The sequence below is a fragment of the Gorilla gorilla genome, chromosome 6 (assembly GCF_029281585.2).
Source record: "Gorilla gorilla gorilla isolate KB3781 chromosome 6, NHGRI_mGorGor1-v2.1_pri, whole genome shotgun sequence".
Classification (NCBI taxonomy): domain Eukaryota; kingdom Metazoa; phylum Chordata; class Mammalia; order Primates; family Hominidae; genus Gorilla; species Gorilla gorilla.
The window spans coordinates 113,782,319-113,799,823 of record NC_073230.2 but is presented as its reverse complement, the minus strand read 5'-3'; the positions used below and the strand labels follow the sequence as shown (position 1 = coordinate 113,799,823).

Below are 17,505 nucleotides of genomic sequence, written 5' to 3'. Positions count from 1 at the left end.
AATGCAACTGGGAGGAGTGAGGAAGACTAAAATAGATAAAGCACTTTGCTAGATATTTTCTGATTGCCCCTCCTGATCTTTTCTCCAGCCTTCTCCACTAGGAGCTGACCTCTTTAGACTGTGTCCACTGGGCTCTTTTGCCCTCTGGCTTCCGCCAACAGGAGACAGAGTCAGGAGAATGGGGGATGGGAGGAGAGGGAGGTTGGGATTCTTTCTCTCCCCAGGGCCCAGGTTGGGTGGCTGCGTTTTTTTAGGGAAGGCCACCACTTCTGCCAGGAGGCCCCTCCTCTAGCCACAGGTACAGACAGCTTCAGCTACACTTCTCTCCAGCATTAGATAACAGCTCTCTCTGTTGCTAACCCGGGAGGCCCTGTCATCCTTCAAGGTTCTCCCAAGTCCTCTCCGTAGCTGTGGAAATAGCTGCTTCTCCCAACTATCCTAAATTACCCTGTTTGAAGGTGCCATCTGTCTCCTGCTGGTATCTGACTGATGCAGGCACAATCCTCACAAAAACTCCCTGAGGTAAACATTATTGCTCATTTTATAGATGAGAAAAAATAGTTAAATGTACTTCCCAAGGTCATATACACTGTAAGCCAAAGAGCTAAGCATCAAACCCGGACCTGCCTTGTGCCCTTTATCTCTGTCTTATGTCCTCTTAGGGGGGCAAAATGTTTTTGAAACTGTCTTTAATCGCTCCCTTTCTTCTCCTTTTCCCCACACTAACACACAATCTAATACAACTAATATAGATGAAAAATATCTGGCTTAAATAATATTGAAAGAAACCTTTATCAACAACAAAATGGAGAATTCACCGGCTATCTCTTATTATCTTATGTTTTACTTTTTTAAAAAAGCTATAAATAGCACCTAATTGCATGCGACAGTGGAAAGCACAAGATTGTCAGAGAAAAGTCTGAGATGGCATTGCCTCTGGTAGTTGTATTGATAAAAACATATCCCAGAAAAAATTTAAAATAAAAAAGATTAAATTCTCCTGTCTACTTGGGGCTGGATTCTTAGCACACTCTATTTGTCCCTGTCTACTCTGGAGACAGAAGGAGATATAAGCTTAAATATTTTATTTATTTTTTCTAGTTCTTGGCAAGAGAAAGAGAGATGTCAGAAGAGAGACAGGCATTCACTGGTAGAGTCTGAAATTTCTTCTATAAACACTTTACATTCTAGGAGATGAAATACACGTAAATACTTTTAAACTGTTACATATAGCTGCCTTGTAAGATATTTAGAATAGGCTGTTACTGCTCCCTCTTCAAGTGTCTGGTTGAAACACCCTGATGCTTTTGTGAAGAGACTGCAAGATGGGGGTGGTATGAAAGGAATGGGTGTAGATCCTTAAGGGGCATCCCCAGGGCAGCCCTTGGAGGACTATCCTGGGAAACCTAGAGGTCTTTAGCTCTTTGCACATACAGTGAACCCCCAGGATGTTATGAGCTCACTTTATTAGCGGTAAAGTGCTTGATCAGCCTTTGATAAACAGAGACTCAGCAAATCTTTAGTTGGTGCTCAGATTTAGAACAAATATATTGCTGGAAGTAACTACACCATGCAAAGTTCATTATTTAGCAGTGGATTATTTCATAATCAACCCTGCCTGCATTGGGCAGGGAGAGCTGAGTAAGTTTGCACAACAGGCCTGAGAGAAAAAGGCCATTTGAGGTATGTGTGTGTGTGTGTGTGGGTGGGTGTATGTGTGTGTGTATTTGGGGGGTGGTGGTAGAAGGATTAGAAGTGAAATTAAGTCCCAGTCCAACACTGAGTGGGGTTATGGGTCATACTTTATTTCTTAAGCCAAGTGGTGAGTAAGCAGATGTTTATCACATCATAGTTTATGCTTTTGAAAAAATGTTACTTTTAGAGTAGTTTTGGGTTTGCAGCAAAATTGAGCAGAAGGTACAGAGTTCCCTTACACAACTTGTCCCCAGGTATGCACTGTTTTCTGCACTATCAACATCTCCTACCAGTGGTACATTTATTACAATTGATAAACCTACATTGACACATCATTATCACCCAGAGTTTATAGTCTACATTAGAGTACACTTTTAGTATTATACATTCTATGGATTTGTACAAATTGACAGATGTGTATCCACTATTATAGTATCCTAAGTAGTTTCATTGTTCTAAAAATCCTCTGTGGTCTCCCTATTCATACCTCTACTTATACTTTATCTATTTATTTATTTTGAGATGGGGTCTAGCTCTGTCACCCAGGCTGGAGTGTGGTGGTATGATCTCAGCTCACCGAAAACCTCCGCCTCCCGGGTTCAAGTGATTCTCCTACCTCAGCCTCCCGAGTGTTTGGGACTACAGGCATGTGCCACCATGCCCTGCTAATTTTTGTGTTTTTGGTAGAGATGGGGTTTCACTATGTTGGCCAGGCTGGTCTTGAACTCCTGACCTCAAGTGATCCGCCTGCCTCAGCCTCCCAAAGTTCTGGGATTACAGGCATGAGCCACCATGCCTGGCCTACTTAATACTTTTTTGAATGCAGAAAGTATTCATAATAATTTTTTTCAAAAGGAGTGACTAGGTAGGGTGGTAATAGAAATGTGAATAACAGATTTTGTTTTTTTGTTTTTTTTTGAGACAGTGTCTTACTCTGTTGCCCAGGCTGGAGTGCAGTGGTATGATCTTGGTTCACTACAACCTCCACTTCCTGGATTCAAGTGATTCTCCTGCCTCAGCCTCCTGAGTAGCTGGGATTACAGGCACCTGCCAACACGCCTGGCTAATTTTTGTATTTTTTTTAGTAGAGACTGGGTTTTGCCATGTTGGCCAGGCTGGTCTCGAACTCCTGACCTCAGGTGATCCACCTGCCTTGGCCTCCCAAAGTGCTAGGATTACAGGTGTGAGCCACTGTGCCCTGTCAACAGATTTTTTTTTAAAATAAAATTTTAGGAGTGAAAAGGTGAGAGAACAAGTAAAAGCTCTAGGTATGGCATGTGCAGGTAGTGGTCCTGCACTGTTATAGGATAAACACATTTATAGGATGATGGGAAGATGCAACTTGGGAGAAAGTACTCCAATGTGGAGAAAAAAAAAGTAATTGACAGACTCCAACCTCTGGAGGGACCCAAGGGGAGGGGATTAAGAACTCAGGAGGAATAGTAGGCCCTGGGACAGAAAAATGACAGATACAGAGATGAGAATATAAAAGGTTGAAAATAAAGAAAAGATTTGAGGTGAGAGAAAGAATTTGGAGAAGCTGTCATTGATGAGTTTTATCCCAGCAGGGGCTGTTGGGGTTCAGTGAGGGTGGAGGTGTGCTGAAGGCTTGGGCAAAGAGGAGGAGGTTTGGAGCCACTTCTGGAAGGGATGTGGGAGGGGTCTGCAAGAAATGAAAGAGGTACCAAGTGGCAGGGAGTGGGCAGCAGAGGCTAGAGGTATGTATGTAGATACATCACCATGTTTGGGGTCTTTCTCCAGCTATGCTCAGCTGCCTAGAAATGGAAGTGGAGAAGGCAGATAGGGTATGGGTGTGGTCCTGGATGGAGAGTTTTCAAGGTGGGAGAAAGCAACCTGGGGTGATGACAATGTCTGAGCAGGACAGGGCAGGACTGTCTGTCTATTATTTACCTTCGAGAGGGGATCTCCCAAGGTAGATCTGCTCTTGAGCACCAAAGATTGAAAGGTGAGGAGGCCAGCAAGTTGTAGGTTGCAGTAAGATCTGAGCCACAGCCTGTGGCTCCCACAGCTTGTAACTGAGACCCTAGGTTTATTTTGCCCCAGGAATCCTCCAACAGTCCTGAAACACCTGTAATGTTAAATGGGCTGAGGAAAACTCTGTACACAGTTTTTATATTGATGGTGAGATACTCTGGTTTGCATTCAGCCTTCATAGCAGGAAGTAACCTGGGACACAGCTAGAATTTACCTACTTGACTTTAACTTGATTTTAACTGCCACAGAAGCTGCTGTGTAGTAATGATTGCAAACCACACGCCCCGTTTCCTGTGGAATTTTCAGCTAGAAAACTCCCCGCTGCTCTTGTGCATAGTTTCAGTCTTTATTTATTAGGAATTACACTGAGGGTGCCAGTTTTGGGAGCTCAGTAAATTTTACCATCATCCAGAAAGGAGGAAAAAGACTAACATTAACACATCAAAACATGTTAAAAATTACAATTCTCCAGATTTCACCACAAAGAGGATTCAGTTTCAAATCTACTGCCCCCAGGAGTGGTTTTGGTTGAGTAAGAACAGTCAAATTGGCAGAGTTGTTCTGACATCACAATAATGCAACAAGGTTGGAAATTAATTTTCCTGGGAGCATTTTAGAAAGGCATGCCAAAAGCCTCAAGAAAGTTGGGGGTTCTGAGTTCTAATTCTGAACTTTCTGTATAACTGGATCTCAGTAACTGGGAGCTTCTTGAGGCACACATTTATTCATCTTGTATCCCCAGAGCCTGGTATAAGGTCTGGCATACGTTGTATACTTCATGAATCCATAATATAGAATGAGTAAAATAATATAGAATGAATCACTATTGGAGTAGAAATTAGTTGGATGTATGATATTATATTTGCATTTGGTGGCATCCTTATGATATTATATTTGCATTTGGTAGCATCATTTCCTGGCCCTGCCTTATTATGGAAAGGAAAACTGCCGTGGTAGCGGTGAATAAAAAGCCTTCGTTCCAGAGGCAGATTGCTGGCAGTGCGTCCTTGCTGCATCGCCTACTAGTCAAATAGGCTCACCGAGCTATGGTGTCTTCATGTGTATAATGAACGTCTATGAAATGGGAACAATCTGCCTGTACCTACTTCATAAGTTATCACACGGGTGAAATGAGATAATATAGGCAAAGTCCCTGGCATACAGCACAATCACAAAAATGCAAGAAAATTGGGATTCTGTTAGCTGTTATTATTACCTTTTTTGCTAAGCCTCTCAAAGATTCACTTTTCATCCGATTCTTGCAGCCTGAGATTTTCTGATGTATACTGAACATGCAGGGTATCAATGCTCATAGAGAAGCTCTGAAGATCAGTTAATGTACAGAACCTAGCACAGTATCCAGGTCATAATACACCTTACTATATTACACAGTACCCAGGTCACAATACATGCTTACTGAAAAGGGGAATGTTGAAAGAAATTGGCTTTCAATTTCTGGCAATTAAAAAACATACAATTTCATTCTACTAAGCAAGTGATTTAAAGATTCTCACGTGTACAATATAATTTTTGGATCCTTAGATTTAATAATACACTGAAATTAGTGAAAGTGTCTAGAGGTTGGTGGTTCTCAAATTGCACCACATAAGAGCCTCCTGGTTAACTAAAATATTCTAGAGTTGGCCGGGCTCAGTGGCTCATGCCTGTAATCCCAGCACTTTGGGAGGCTGAGGCAGGTGGATCACGAGGTCAGGAGTTTGAGACCAGCCTGACCAACATGGTGAAACGCTGTTTCTACTAAAAATACAAAAATTAGCTGGGTGTGGTGGCGGGTGCCTGTAATCCCGGCTACTCGGGAGGCTGAGGCAGGAGAATTGCTTGAATCCGGAGGCAGAGGTTGTGGTGAGCCAAGATGGCGCCACTGCACTCCAGCCTGTGTGACAGAGCAAGACTCTGTCTAAAAAAAAAAAAAAAAAAAAAAAAAAAAAAATTTCCTGGGTCAGAATCAGGAGATCTGGGTAGAATGCAGGCATTGGCATTCTAAACCAATCCCCCAGATGGTTCTGATGTTATACTTTAAGGCAGCCGACAGGCCTCCTTTGAGAAACTCCCGGGGTTACTGAAAAATGTGACAGATGCTCATCTAAATGCAGGAATCTCCTTATTCTTTTACTATTAGTTTTCCTTCTTTTTCTCACATGGGTAAAAGAATAACAGGACTGAAATTATCTTCAATCATAGATGGGGTTGGGAGATTCTAGGCCAGGCAAGTTTTGGTGTTGTGCAAGCATGGACACGCTTAAAGGATTTGCTATAAAGATCTGGAGTTAATTTGGCTCATGCCTGTAATCCCAGCACATTGGCAGGCCAAGGCAGGCAGATCACTTGAGGTCAGGAGTTGGAGACCAGCCTGGGCAACAAGGTAAAACCCAGTCTCTACTTTAACTGGTGTGGTGGCGTGCACCTGTAATCCCAGCTACTCGTGAAGCTGAGGCAAGAGAATCACTTGAATCCAGGAGGTGGAGGTTGCAGTGAGCTGAGATTGTGCCACTGCACTCCAGACTGGGTGACAGAGCGAGGCTCCGACTAAAAAAAAAAAAAGAAAGAAAAATCTGGAGTTATTTGGATATCCATATGTCTGAAAAACATCCAGAAGGGCATTCTTTTGGATTGTTAAGCTAGGAGCATATCTGTTTCTCTAGTCTGACATTTCAGGAGGATTGTATTTTCTCTCTGGATGAAAGGAAGAAATATTCTGCAACACCATTATACATAATTCAAAATCCAAGAGAGCTTAATGTGAAACATAAGAATGTGACTTGCAGTCACACTCCAAGTCCAAAAAGAATGCATCTTGATCAGCATTAAAAGTATATCCCTGGAAAATAAATGGTAGGTAGGCCCATCAGTCTGCAGGAGTGATGTCCTGTGTATTTTGATAATGGATTTCTCGAAGGATTTAAGCTCCCCCAGTCTGGGCTCCACATTTAACCTCCAGGTGAGGTCATTGGTCTGTTCCATCATGACACGGTGTCTCACGGTATCGCTCTCCCCTCCTCACTAATCTGTTGTCATAAATGTCTTGAAACGGTCTTAAGATTCAATTATTAATCAGAACCAATTTAACAGGCTGCTGATGCCAGGAATGAAGTTTTTTCAATTTGCAAACCTGGGATAAGCTGATCAAGGAGAATGGTACAATTTCACAGGAAATACATTAAGCTTCCCACGCCAGACTAAAGAGCTTACTGAGGTTCACAAAAGTGGAGAGAAAGGTGTGTGTGGGTGGATACGTTAATAGTCAATGGAGAGTAATTATGAGAAATTATACGCCATTGCAGGCCTCACTTTATATATAGTTTTTTTTTTGACCTGGGAGGAAGGGCCAAGGTGCTGTACTCTCTCTTTAAAAAATATCATTTAAAATGTAGCCCTGCACATTTTACTTAGACAAATGGTGCTACAGAAGTGATATTTTCTTCATTTTGCTTTATTCCCTTTTTTTCATACTGAAGCTATGAGAAATTAGAAGCTTATTAATTGTCATTTGAGGCGCTAGACTTCAGACCGGAAGGTGATAAATGACCTAAATCATTTGTAATATGCTGGAAGTATGGACAATCTGTGTTGAGTATAAGAAGATACATTGTTGAAGAGAGTCTCTCATAATTAATGAATAGATCTCACATTGCCCTGTGCATATAGGAAGTTACCAGCTAGAGTATGCCATCCTGAAATACATTTCTTCAGTATAAGGATAATTTTGAGCTGATTATTTTGAGAAACTGCAGACACAGGAGAAGCTCTGAAGACAGGGTAGGAGTTCCCTTTTGTAAGGGAAATTCACATCCAGAAAGGAAATCTCCATTCATGAGGGTGAACTTCTGTATTGAGTAAAGAAGGATGACTCTGAGTCAGACTTATCAATGAAGAAGGCACTCAAATATGGATAACAAACCTTCCACTTGTTTACCATGCTTTTCCTGGTCACCTCCCTCTAGCTGGCCCTTGCAATACCCTCCTTTCTTTGTTTCAGCTGAAGATGGTATTTAAGCCTGAACTTAAAGCCACCTCTTTGAAATTTGCTCATGTCTCTGGGTATCTCCTATGTATATGTGAAGTTATGCTCTTAAACTTCTGTTTGTTTTTATCTTGTTAACCTGTCTTTTATTACAGGGGTTCATCCTAGCTAAGAACTCAAAAGGGTAAAAGGAGAATTGTTTTTCCTCCCCTGTGATGCTTGTTTAAATGCAAGCACCTCTTTGCTTTTTACTTTTAAGTTTCTTCCTTTTTTTCTCTGGTGGGTAAACAGATAATAAGATTGAAATTACCTACAGTCAGAGATTGGGAACTGTTTTCCCCCTACAGGATTAGAATTTCACGTCTAACATTGTATAGAGGCAAAGATGATTATCTCCAAGTCAAGATGGAACTAGGCTGCAGATAGGACCAGCTACATAATTTGCAGATCCAGTGTTAAATGAAGATTGTTCAAAAAGCAGGAAAAAGTGCCACTAAAGGTACTAAAATACAAACATTTTCCCTTTTTCCTGTGGTCCCTCTCATCTTGTTGTGGGATTTTGAAAATATACTTTTAAATGTCATTCTAAGTAAATAAAAATAAATCAAATTAGCACTAATTTACCATTCATTTTTATTTCATGCAATGCCAGTTTAAATGCAAATATCAGAGCATTTAACTCATCTGTACAATCACTGAAGTCACGCAGTCTGCATTTTTGTCCCTGGAAGGTGCTGTGTGCTGGCCAGAAAAGGCAAACACAGACATATTCCAGAAGGTTGGAAGGAGGGAGAGAAAGATCCCCCAGGCACAGAGTAGGCTCAAGTGAACTGGCTGAAAGCACTCCCTCTGGCATGGGGGTACTTAGGATCCTCACAGCCTGTCACTCAGGACTGATGGCTTTTCAGATTCTCTCTCCCACCAGCTGCTGGCCCAACTCATTGTCCCCTGACTTGAGGAACCTCCCCTTCTCACTGGTGGTATTCCCAACCCAGGGCAGACAAATGACCCCAAGGGTATTGTAACATCTCTACTAGGTAACTGGATCGAGGTGGGCAATAGGCTTGCTCCTCGTTGAGCTCTGGACTCTGTCCACTGTCCACCAGACACACTGCAGCACTGCCAGTCCTGGGCAGGGACAGACACTGCTATGCCCTGCCCCGAGATGCTTCAGGATGGGTACGTTCAACTATGATCCTCCCCTCTGTGCCCAAACTCCTGCCTCGAGCAGACGGTGGCAGTGGTTACTGGGCAGGCACAGGGAAAGCAGGCTGGTCAGGGCTCAGGGTTTCAGGGTTCAAGAGAGTGGGCTGAGAACCCATCTGCCGGAAGGTGGGGGTGGGACTGGGAAGAGGGTGGAGGGAGGAGGAGGCAGCAGGAAGCTGGCCCCATGAACAGTCTCCATGCCCCCATGCCCCATGCTCCAGTAGCTCACTGTCCCATCAGAGTTCACTTACAAAACACACATTCAAAGATACGACTATTAACAATGTCAGGACTGGGGCTGCAGAGCATTAAACCAAAAGCATGGGAGCCCTTGTGAGCTTGGGTCCCTGGGGGACTGCACTGGTCATGTGGCCCTTGTGTAGGAGCAAAGAACATGGAGCTGGCCCTGGGGGCAGGAGCAAAGGACAGGTAAGTGAGATAAAAGTCAGAGCTTCCTGCCAGCATGGCCAGCCTGGCCTATTCCCAACTCCCAAACAGGATTCTTCCTAACCAGGACAGCTCTGTGAAGACTGGCTTTGCTCTCTGGACAAAAGCCTTCTCTTCTCTTTACTACTGCCCTACTTTCAGCATGGCCCTCCTCCTCCACCTCCCTTTCCTGCCTAGTGTCCTGATCCCCACTGCTGGGGGCAGCAGGCTGCACATTTCTGGACACCGAGTAAGTTTAAAATTCAAATCATTTGTGGCTTCTCTTTGGATTTTCCTTTGCTGCTCTGCCCTTTCTTGTTTCCCTTCTCTCTCTGTGTCTGAGAGAGGGGAGATCTGCCTTTTAATTATGTCTTACAGTTAATTAAGGTGGCATTCCCTGACTGGTAGGATGCACATGGCTTCAGCAGTTAATGCTGGTGAGGCTCTTTGAGCTCTTCGGGGTGTGTGTGAGGGTTAGGGGGTATCTGCTTTCCAGGATGTGGGCAGCCTAAGAAAAATGAGAGGGAGAGGGAAAAAAGTTGGTGGAAGTAACAGAAGCATGGAAAAGGTGGGAAAAGGAATGTGGGTAAATGGATAAGGAAAGGAGACAGAAGGGAGGAGGAAGGAATGATGGAAGGACCCAGCTTTTCCCCTGCTCTGCCCACGTGGTTTGAAAATAGAGGCTTGAGCCTGAGAAAGCTACGGCCCAAGCAGATGGTATCTTTGCAGTGTTGGTGCCTGGGCAATGTGGATCTTAGGTCACGGGTGACAAGGAGCTTCAGCGCCAAGTCTCTTACTTTGCTCTTGTCAAATTCTTGAAAATGTGACTCTGTATCTTTAGTTCTCTTGGGGTACATCCAAAGAAATCAGTACCCCATGAAGGATTAGATAGGGGAGATAAGTGATACAGAAGAAGAAGAATCTCTTCTGGAGCTCCCAGTAGGCCCAGACCTGTGTTGAGGAGAGTTGGGACTTTATATTCACAACAATCTTCACAAATATGAACTTAATTTTTCCAGGGTGACCAATGCGTTGGCTGTATAAGCCAAGTATACTCATAACCTCAGATTTTGAAAGCCATTTTTTTCCCTAGCAGTTTGATAATCAGCTATCCTCTTGAGTCCTATTGGGAAAGCATCACTAAATCTCCAACTCTCCAAGAAGGAAGGGGCAACTTGCTCTCTGATGGACTCCCAGCCTAGAGATACCTCATGGCTTCTTGGTTGAGCCCAGCCAACCAGCCCAGAGACTCAGACTCCCAAGATGTATCCCCATGCTCAGAAAACACCCAGCCACAGGCTTCCTGTTCTTTCTTTTCTCTCAGTAATTCATATTTCTTTCCAGAGAAATATTTCTTTTTTGAGTTATGATGCAGATACTACTGAGATGTTCCTTACAAGGGGAGCAAAAACTAATGGGTCAAAGTAAACATTACAATCCCATCTGAAGACTTGGAACACTATGATATACTTGCTGAGATCTCTTTCATGACTGGCAAGACATGAGAACAATATTTATCTCTAAGAGAAGGTAAAATTACTAGCAAAGGTGGTGCTATTCCTTCTAGAGCAGGATCTGTCAAAGTGGTGGCCTGTGGGTCTCCCACATCAGAAGTACCTGGGATGATGGTCAAAAAGCAGATTTATGCACACCACTGCAGAACTTCTAAATCTCTGTGGGTGAGGGGTCAGAACCTACATTTTAAATACTGAGAGTTTTACTCTTCTATCTATAGTCATTTGAGAATCAGTGTTTGGAGCAGTGGCTCTCAAACCTTGGGGTGGGGGGGGTCTCAGAATCACCCAGAGGGCTTATGGAATACAGATTCCTGGGGCTCACCTCCACAGTTTCTGATTTAGCAGGTCTGGGGTTTGAAAACTTGCGTTTCTAATAAGTTTCTGGGCAATGCTGCTGGTCTGGAGACTATATTTTGAGAACCACTAGTTTGGAACAATTAAAACAATTTAGTTTCATGTCAGTCAGGTGTAACCTACTTCCTGTCCTGGGGAAGCCCTCTGCATCAGGGTGTTGGAGGTAGTGGTGGTGCTGGGCTTGTTTTCTGTCTGTCTAGGAGGTGGATGTCTGGGGAAGCAGTTGTTGGGGCTCAGAAAACAACACCCAAAAATGAAGCCCTCAGAAGCAAAAGATCTTCTCTGACCTTCTCTTGCTCTCCTGTCTCCCAGTCCCATTCTCCCCTAAGGCTAGCCATAGAAATGATAACGGCAAAAACCACAATTACATTTATTTTTTTTGTGTGATGGAATTTCACTCTTGTTGCCCAGGCTGGAGTGCAATGGTGCGATCTTGGTTCACCGCAACCTCTGCCTCCCAGGTTCAAGTGATTCTCCTGCCTCAGCCTCCCGAGTAGCTGGGATTACAGGCATGTGCCACCACACCTGGCTAATTTTGTATTTTTAGTAGAGACGGGGCTTCTCCATGTTGGTCAGGCCGGTCACGAACTCCCAACCTCAAGTGATCCGCCCACCTTGGCCTCCCAAAGTGCTGGGATTACAGGCTTGAGCCACCGCACCCGGCCTAAAAAACCACAATTACTTTTGCACGAACCTAATAGAATTCCTCTTCCCCAAGGCTGGTCACAGAAACCAGAACCCTCTTTTTCCAAAGCCAGCCATAACATCTAAACATATTACTCTAACTTTCCCTCTGCTCTATCTGTATAAAAACTGGCCATAAAGGAATTTTCTGATCCACCTTGTTTGACTATGGGCCATAAGTCCCCCATTCCAGGGAGAGTCCTGCCCCACACCCAGAAGGAAGGAATGCTGGCTCAGAGAAGCCAAGAAGAATCTAGACAGAGAGGCCTTGCTGGGTTTCCCCCCTCAGTCTATTAGCAGTAGATCCTAACCTTTTTGTCCAATCACATTTCTATGTGGCTGTCCCTACTTTGTTGAACCTCTGCATAAAAATCGGCAATTTCCCCTGAATCTTTGGATCTTCATTCTGAAGGCTCCCAGGTATACACGTTAAATAAATTTATATGCCTTTTATTAATCAATCTGCCGCATGTCACTGACTTTTCAGTGAACCTTAAGTGGGCCAAGGGCCTTGGCCCCCACACAGTGCAGGGCCACCCAGCCCCCAGGAGCCAGGCTGGTCTGTGCAGGGCCCTGAGGGAGCAAATTAATGTGTGCCTCTGTCAGATGGCTAGGCTCTGTTGGCTGGTTCTTCAGACTCTCGGGAGCTCAGTTAGTTTTGGGGTTTCCTCTATGGGAAGACATGAAGGCCTGGCCAAATCTAGAGCTTCTAGTAGTTCTCAGAACTAAGCTGGAGTAACTAGAAGCAGAAAAGAAGGCAGAGTTGGCTGGGCACAGTGGCTCACACCTGTAATCTCAGAACTTCGGGAGGCCGAAGTGGGTGGATGGCTTGAGCCCAGGAGTTCAAGACCAGCCTCGGCAACACAGTGAAACCCCAACTCTACTAAAAATACAAAAATTAGCCGGGTGTGGTAGCACATGCCTGTAGTCCCAGCTACTTGGGTGGGAGGCTGAGGTGGGAGGATTGCTTGAATCCAGAGGTGGAAGTTGCAGTGAGTTGAGATCACGCCACTGCACTCCAGCCTGGCAATCTGACAAACCGGGTGACAGAGTGAGATTTTGTCTACAACTACAACAACAACAACAACAACAAAAAGAAAAACAAAAAAAGGCAGAGTTCTCATCATCACCATGGCTAACTAGGAAGCCAGCTTGGCATATTCGCATGCTGACATGCCACCAGGCCTCCAGGCTGATATTTTAGGATCTCAGGCCATAGATGTGCCCCTTCTTCTGAAATATTTAGAAAGTATTTCAGGCTGAGGCTTGCACAGACAGTGGGGTGCTTTGCTGTGGCTCAGGGGCAGCCCATAGGACTCCTTTCCTCCTTCCTTCCCCTTCTCCCTTTCCCTTCCTCTCCCTCCCTCCCTTTCCTCAGACACCTGCAGTTTCCAATTTGGTCACTAGAGGGCTCAGCAGGACAATGATTATCCTAGGAAGGGGCAAAGAAGGACTTGCAAGAAGCCTGAAACCCACCCCCAACTCCAAGCTGGCTGTTTTTTGGGGGCTCTCCAGCAAAGGGAGAACTAAGGCAAAGAGCTCGTGACTCTTGCCTGCCTGCCCATTATCATCAGCGGGAAGACCAACTAGTCTTGTGTGGCTGCCCAAGAATGCCATTTTCCTCTTCAAACAAACAGTGCTACCGTTGTCACAGGAGAAGGAATGGTAACACCAGGGCAGTGATAGTTGCCAAGAAGGGCCTATAGTCCCCTTCCATTATCTCCAACAACTGCTTCCCTCAAATGACATGGTGGATTGTCATCTTTCAATCTCATGTGAAGTGCCATGCAGAGGCGGCATCAAGAGTCCTCTTGTACAACCCTTCCAGCCATATGAGCTGCCTCTCATTCCCTTCTCTGCCAAAATTCTGGAGCTGAAATTCTATCCTGGTAATACTTTCTGAGGCCATAGCTCTTTGTGGTGCTATTTGTCCAGCGCATTAGAACATAAGAAGTACACAAGAAATGATCCACCTCCGTGATTTTCCCTATTCTACCATATCCTGTCCTGCTCCTCCCACCAGATTTCAAATCAGTGTCAGATTCAGGGAAGGCTTCTGCAGACTAGATACGTTATTTTGGAAAAAGTTGTGTGTTCGGCTAAACTTGATATATGAAAACCCAAATGGACCAAAATGTTAAATCAAGTGATGATTTTTTGCTCTCTAAAAAAGATTCATCATAGCCGGTCACAGTGGCTCACGCCTGTAATCCCAGCACTTTGGGAGGCCAAGGCAGGTGGAACACTTGAGGTCAGGAGTTCGATACCAGCCTGGCCAACATGGCGAAATCTCATCTCTATTAAAAATACAAAACATTAGCTGGGCGTGGTTGCACGTAGCTGTAGTCCCAGTTACTCAGGAGGCTGAGGCAGGAGAATCACTCAAACCTGGGAGTCGGAGGTTGCAGTGAGCTGAGATCGTGCCACTGCACTTCAGCCTGGGCAACAGAGCAAGACTCCGTCTCCAAGAAAAAAAATTCACCATAAAAATGCCATTTACTTACCATGGAAAGAGAAAGCTCTGTTAAAAAAACGACATTGCATATTTGGTTAATAACTATAATTCCATAATTTTATGTAAAGGAAGGATGTATCTCAAAACTCTGCTGAAAGCTGGCATATATGGGTTTCTATTCTTGCCTTATTGGCTTTTGAATTATTCTCTGACTGCCTCAGAGACTTCCCTGGCCTTGTTAACTTGGTCAGCAATACACTGAAAAGGAGAGAATGTAACCTTGTTCACCTGTTGGGTCTGCTGAAGTTCCAGAGCCCTGATCAGTGATATCTCAGGAAGAAGAGAAGTACATACCAGCTGGATAACCCCAAACTACTGAAATTGGCAGATTTGAGATGACCAAACCAGAGCTTGCCACATCTCTGAGTTTGATAGGTCCGTGTAAAGGGCACAGGCTGTGTGCTCCTCATCTGCACTTTGTTCTTCCTGCCCTTCTTCTTCAGTTAATTACAGAAATTCACAAGGCCCTTGCTCCTGGAGGCTGTCCCCATTTGCAAAGCCTGACTATAACTTTTTTCATAATCCTACAGTGGAAAATGAATATTGCTGAGAGGAAACTGCATGAAAAACAGCCCGAGGTTACTCAGCAAACTTAGCATCATGTACTTTTGAAATCAGCTGCTTTCAAACTCATTTTGCAGATGAGGAGCCCAAGAGAGGCATAGCAACTTTCTCAAGCTCATCCAGATATTTCATAGCAGAGCCAGGACAGGGACCTGGGGTCCTTTTCGGGATGTAGGCTCCTTCACTTTTAAAAGGCTCTCCTGGTAGTGTGCAGGAGATTCTCTTCCAGAGAGAAATGAACTGGGACATAACACAAAAAGATGCTTTGATGGGAAGAGGAGGATAAAGTTTTAATCCAGGCTCTGCCACCATCTTGGGCAAGTTACTTTCTCTCTTGAAACCTTGGCCATTTTCTATGAATTAAGGGATCTGGAGTGAAGGCTCTATCTCTAAGGACTCCTCAGCTCTAGAATTCTGTTTCTAAACGATAGGTTGGGTCTCTGCAGGGGTGTGGGCAGTGCTCAGTCATATCTCATGAGAGCTCCTCTAATTTTACATTCTTGTCATCTCTTCCAACTAACTTGGGAAGTTTCCTGCAAACTCACATTCAACACACAACAGAAACTTCAGTGAAATTGAGAACAAGAGGCAGTTCCAACCCTGCAATCACAGTCAGGATCATATTTTAAATGTTCCAGGTACGCTGTTAGGGACAAATACCTCCTTCCCAATTTATTCTGTAAATCGAGTTTATCACATATTGAAATCACTCAGTTTGGTGATATAGGTAATGGAAAATCAAGGAACACCAGAAGGAATTGTGTGTGTGCACATGTGTGTGTATGTGTGAACAGTACAATGAAGGGCCACTAGAGTCCATATCTGGCTTGAAACCCATTATTCTTTTTCCTTCATAGTCACAGTTTTGTTCCACATATATATGTGTTTCCATTGCATACGTATGTGTACACAGGAACATAATACATGAGAAGATGGCCTTTTTTCTCCATGGCTCATTTTAGCCCTGTTACTTGGCACAATGGTGTTTACTTTCACTTAGCATTCACTCTATGGAGACGCCCACAGCCGTAATCCACCAAAGGGTGGTGGCCCCAGAGAACACTGCATAGCAAAGGACAAGGTTTGTACAGAGATGCCCACATGCGTGGTTGACACTCTGTAGTAGTATGTTGCAGTGAGAGTGTGGACACATGCCTAGAATCCTAAAAGCTGATCATCCAAGTGCTCATTGTCAGAGAACAATAACCAAACACATCCCCCAGGACTCCCCAGCTCCTTCCCAGGGAGGTGCCAGGCTGACAGCTGCAAGTGCCAGGGATTGTGGGAGAGAGAAGTAAAAATATAAAATCAGGAACAAAGACAGAAGATTTATGGCTTGAAAGCGGCAGTCTCATGCGGCCCAAGTGCTAAGCGCTGAAAGCGGGAATCAGAAAACAGCGGAGAAAACATGCGGGAACAGAAGGCAGAAGCGCACAAAACAGAGCTGAACCCACAAAGCCATGCTCACACTTACATGGTGTGGTCTCACACTACCTTAGTTTGCCTTAAGCATTTCCATCATCTGAGAGTGTGGGAGGAAAAAACAGAACGGTTAAAGGTAAAATAAGTTAAGAGCTCACACTTCGTTTTTTAAAGATTAAAACTAACAACGTCATTCCTGGCTATTCCATTGACGGTGTGCAGAGACATACTTGGTGATTCACAGTGAGGAAAATCACAGTTCTGAGAGCCAGACTGCCTGGTTCATACTTTAGTGCTGCTACTTGCTGGCTGTGGGACCTGGGCAAGTGTCTTATCTTCCCGTGCTGTGGTTTCCTAACGTAAAATGGGCCAATAGTAGCACTTACCTCATCATGTTTTGGTGAGGATGGAATGAATGACCACATGGGAAATACTTAGAGGCCGGGCGCGGTGGCTTACCCCTGTAATCCCAACACTTTGGGAGGCTAAGGCAGGCGGATCACTTGAGGTCAGGAGTTCGAGATCAGCCTGACCAACATGGCAAAACCCCATTTCTACTAAAAATACAAAATTTAGCTGGGTGTAGTGGTGGGCGCCTGTAATCCCTGCTACATGGGAGTCTGAGGCAGGGAGAATTGCTTGAACCTGGAAAGCAAAGGTTGCAATGAGCTGAGATTGTGCCACTGCACTCCAGCCTGGGTGACAGCAAAATTGCGTCTCAAAAAAGAAAGAAGAGAAATACTTAGAATATCTCTATTATTCTACAAGCCCAAGGAAAGAATATTCCTAGTCAATACCAAGCATTATCTAAGAGTTAGACATCATTGTTGTTTTTATTACTTTTATCTTTGGTTTCCTCAGGCAATACCACCCAAAGGAGAGGAAAAAGAAGTGAAAGTCAAGGACTTAGAGAGAATTTTAGATGCTCAATAAGAAAAATAATCAAGGGAAAAAGACAAAAGTTAAAAACACATGGATTGAGCAATAGTTCCAAGTGTCGTTAAAATTCTTTGAGGATATCATTTCACATTCTGGATTATCCTAAAGCAATTCAGAATAACTTTAAAGGAAAGATAAGTAAAAATCAATTGTACACACACAGATCAATTAGAACTCTAAAGCCTGGTTCACGCTGGACGCTTCAA

The 17,505-nt window shown here is 44.1% G+C and overlaps 1 protein-coding gene across 2 annotated transcripts in view; it reads right to left on the bottom strand.

Annotated features, from left to right (window-relative positions):
* Positions 1-17,505, bottom strand: part of LHFPL3 (LHFPL tetraspan subfamily member 3) — a 554,202-nt gene that overhangs the window by 41,088 nt on the left and 495,609 nt on the right. Inside the window, exon 3 of one of the 2 annotated variants that reach the window (XM_031012787.3) lies at positions 16,413-16,460. The exons of the other annotated variant lie outside the window; for it this stretch is intronic. Within the exon in view, the coding sequence (XP_030868647.2) occupies positions 16,444-16,460 (17 nt within the window). The 3' untranslated portion in view covers positions 16,413-16,443. The remainder of the gene's footprint in view (positions 1-16,412; positions 16,461-17,505) is intronic. 2 annotated transcript variants of the gene reach the window in all.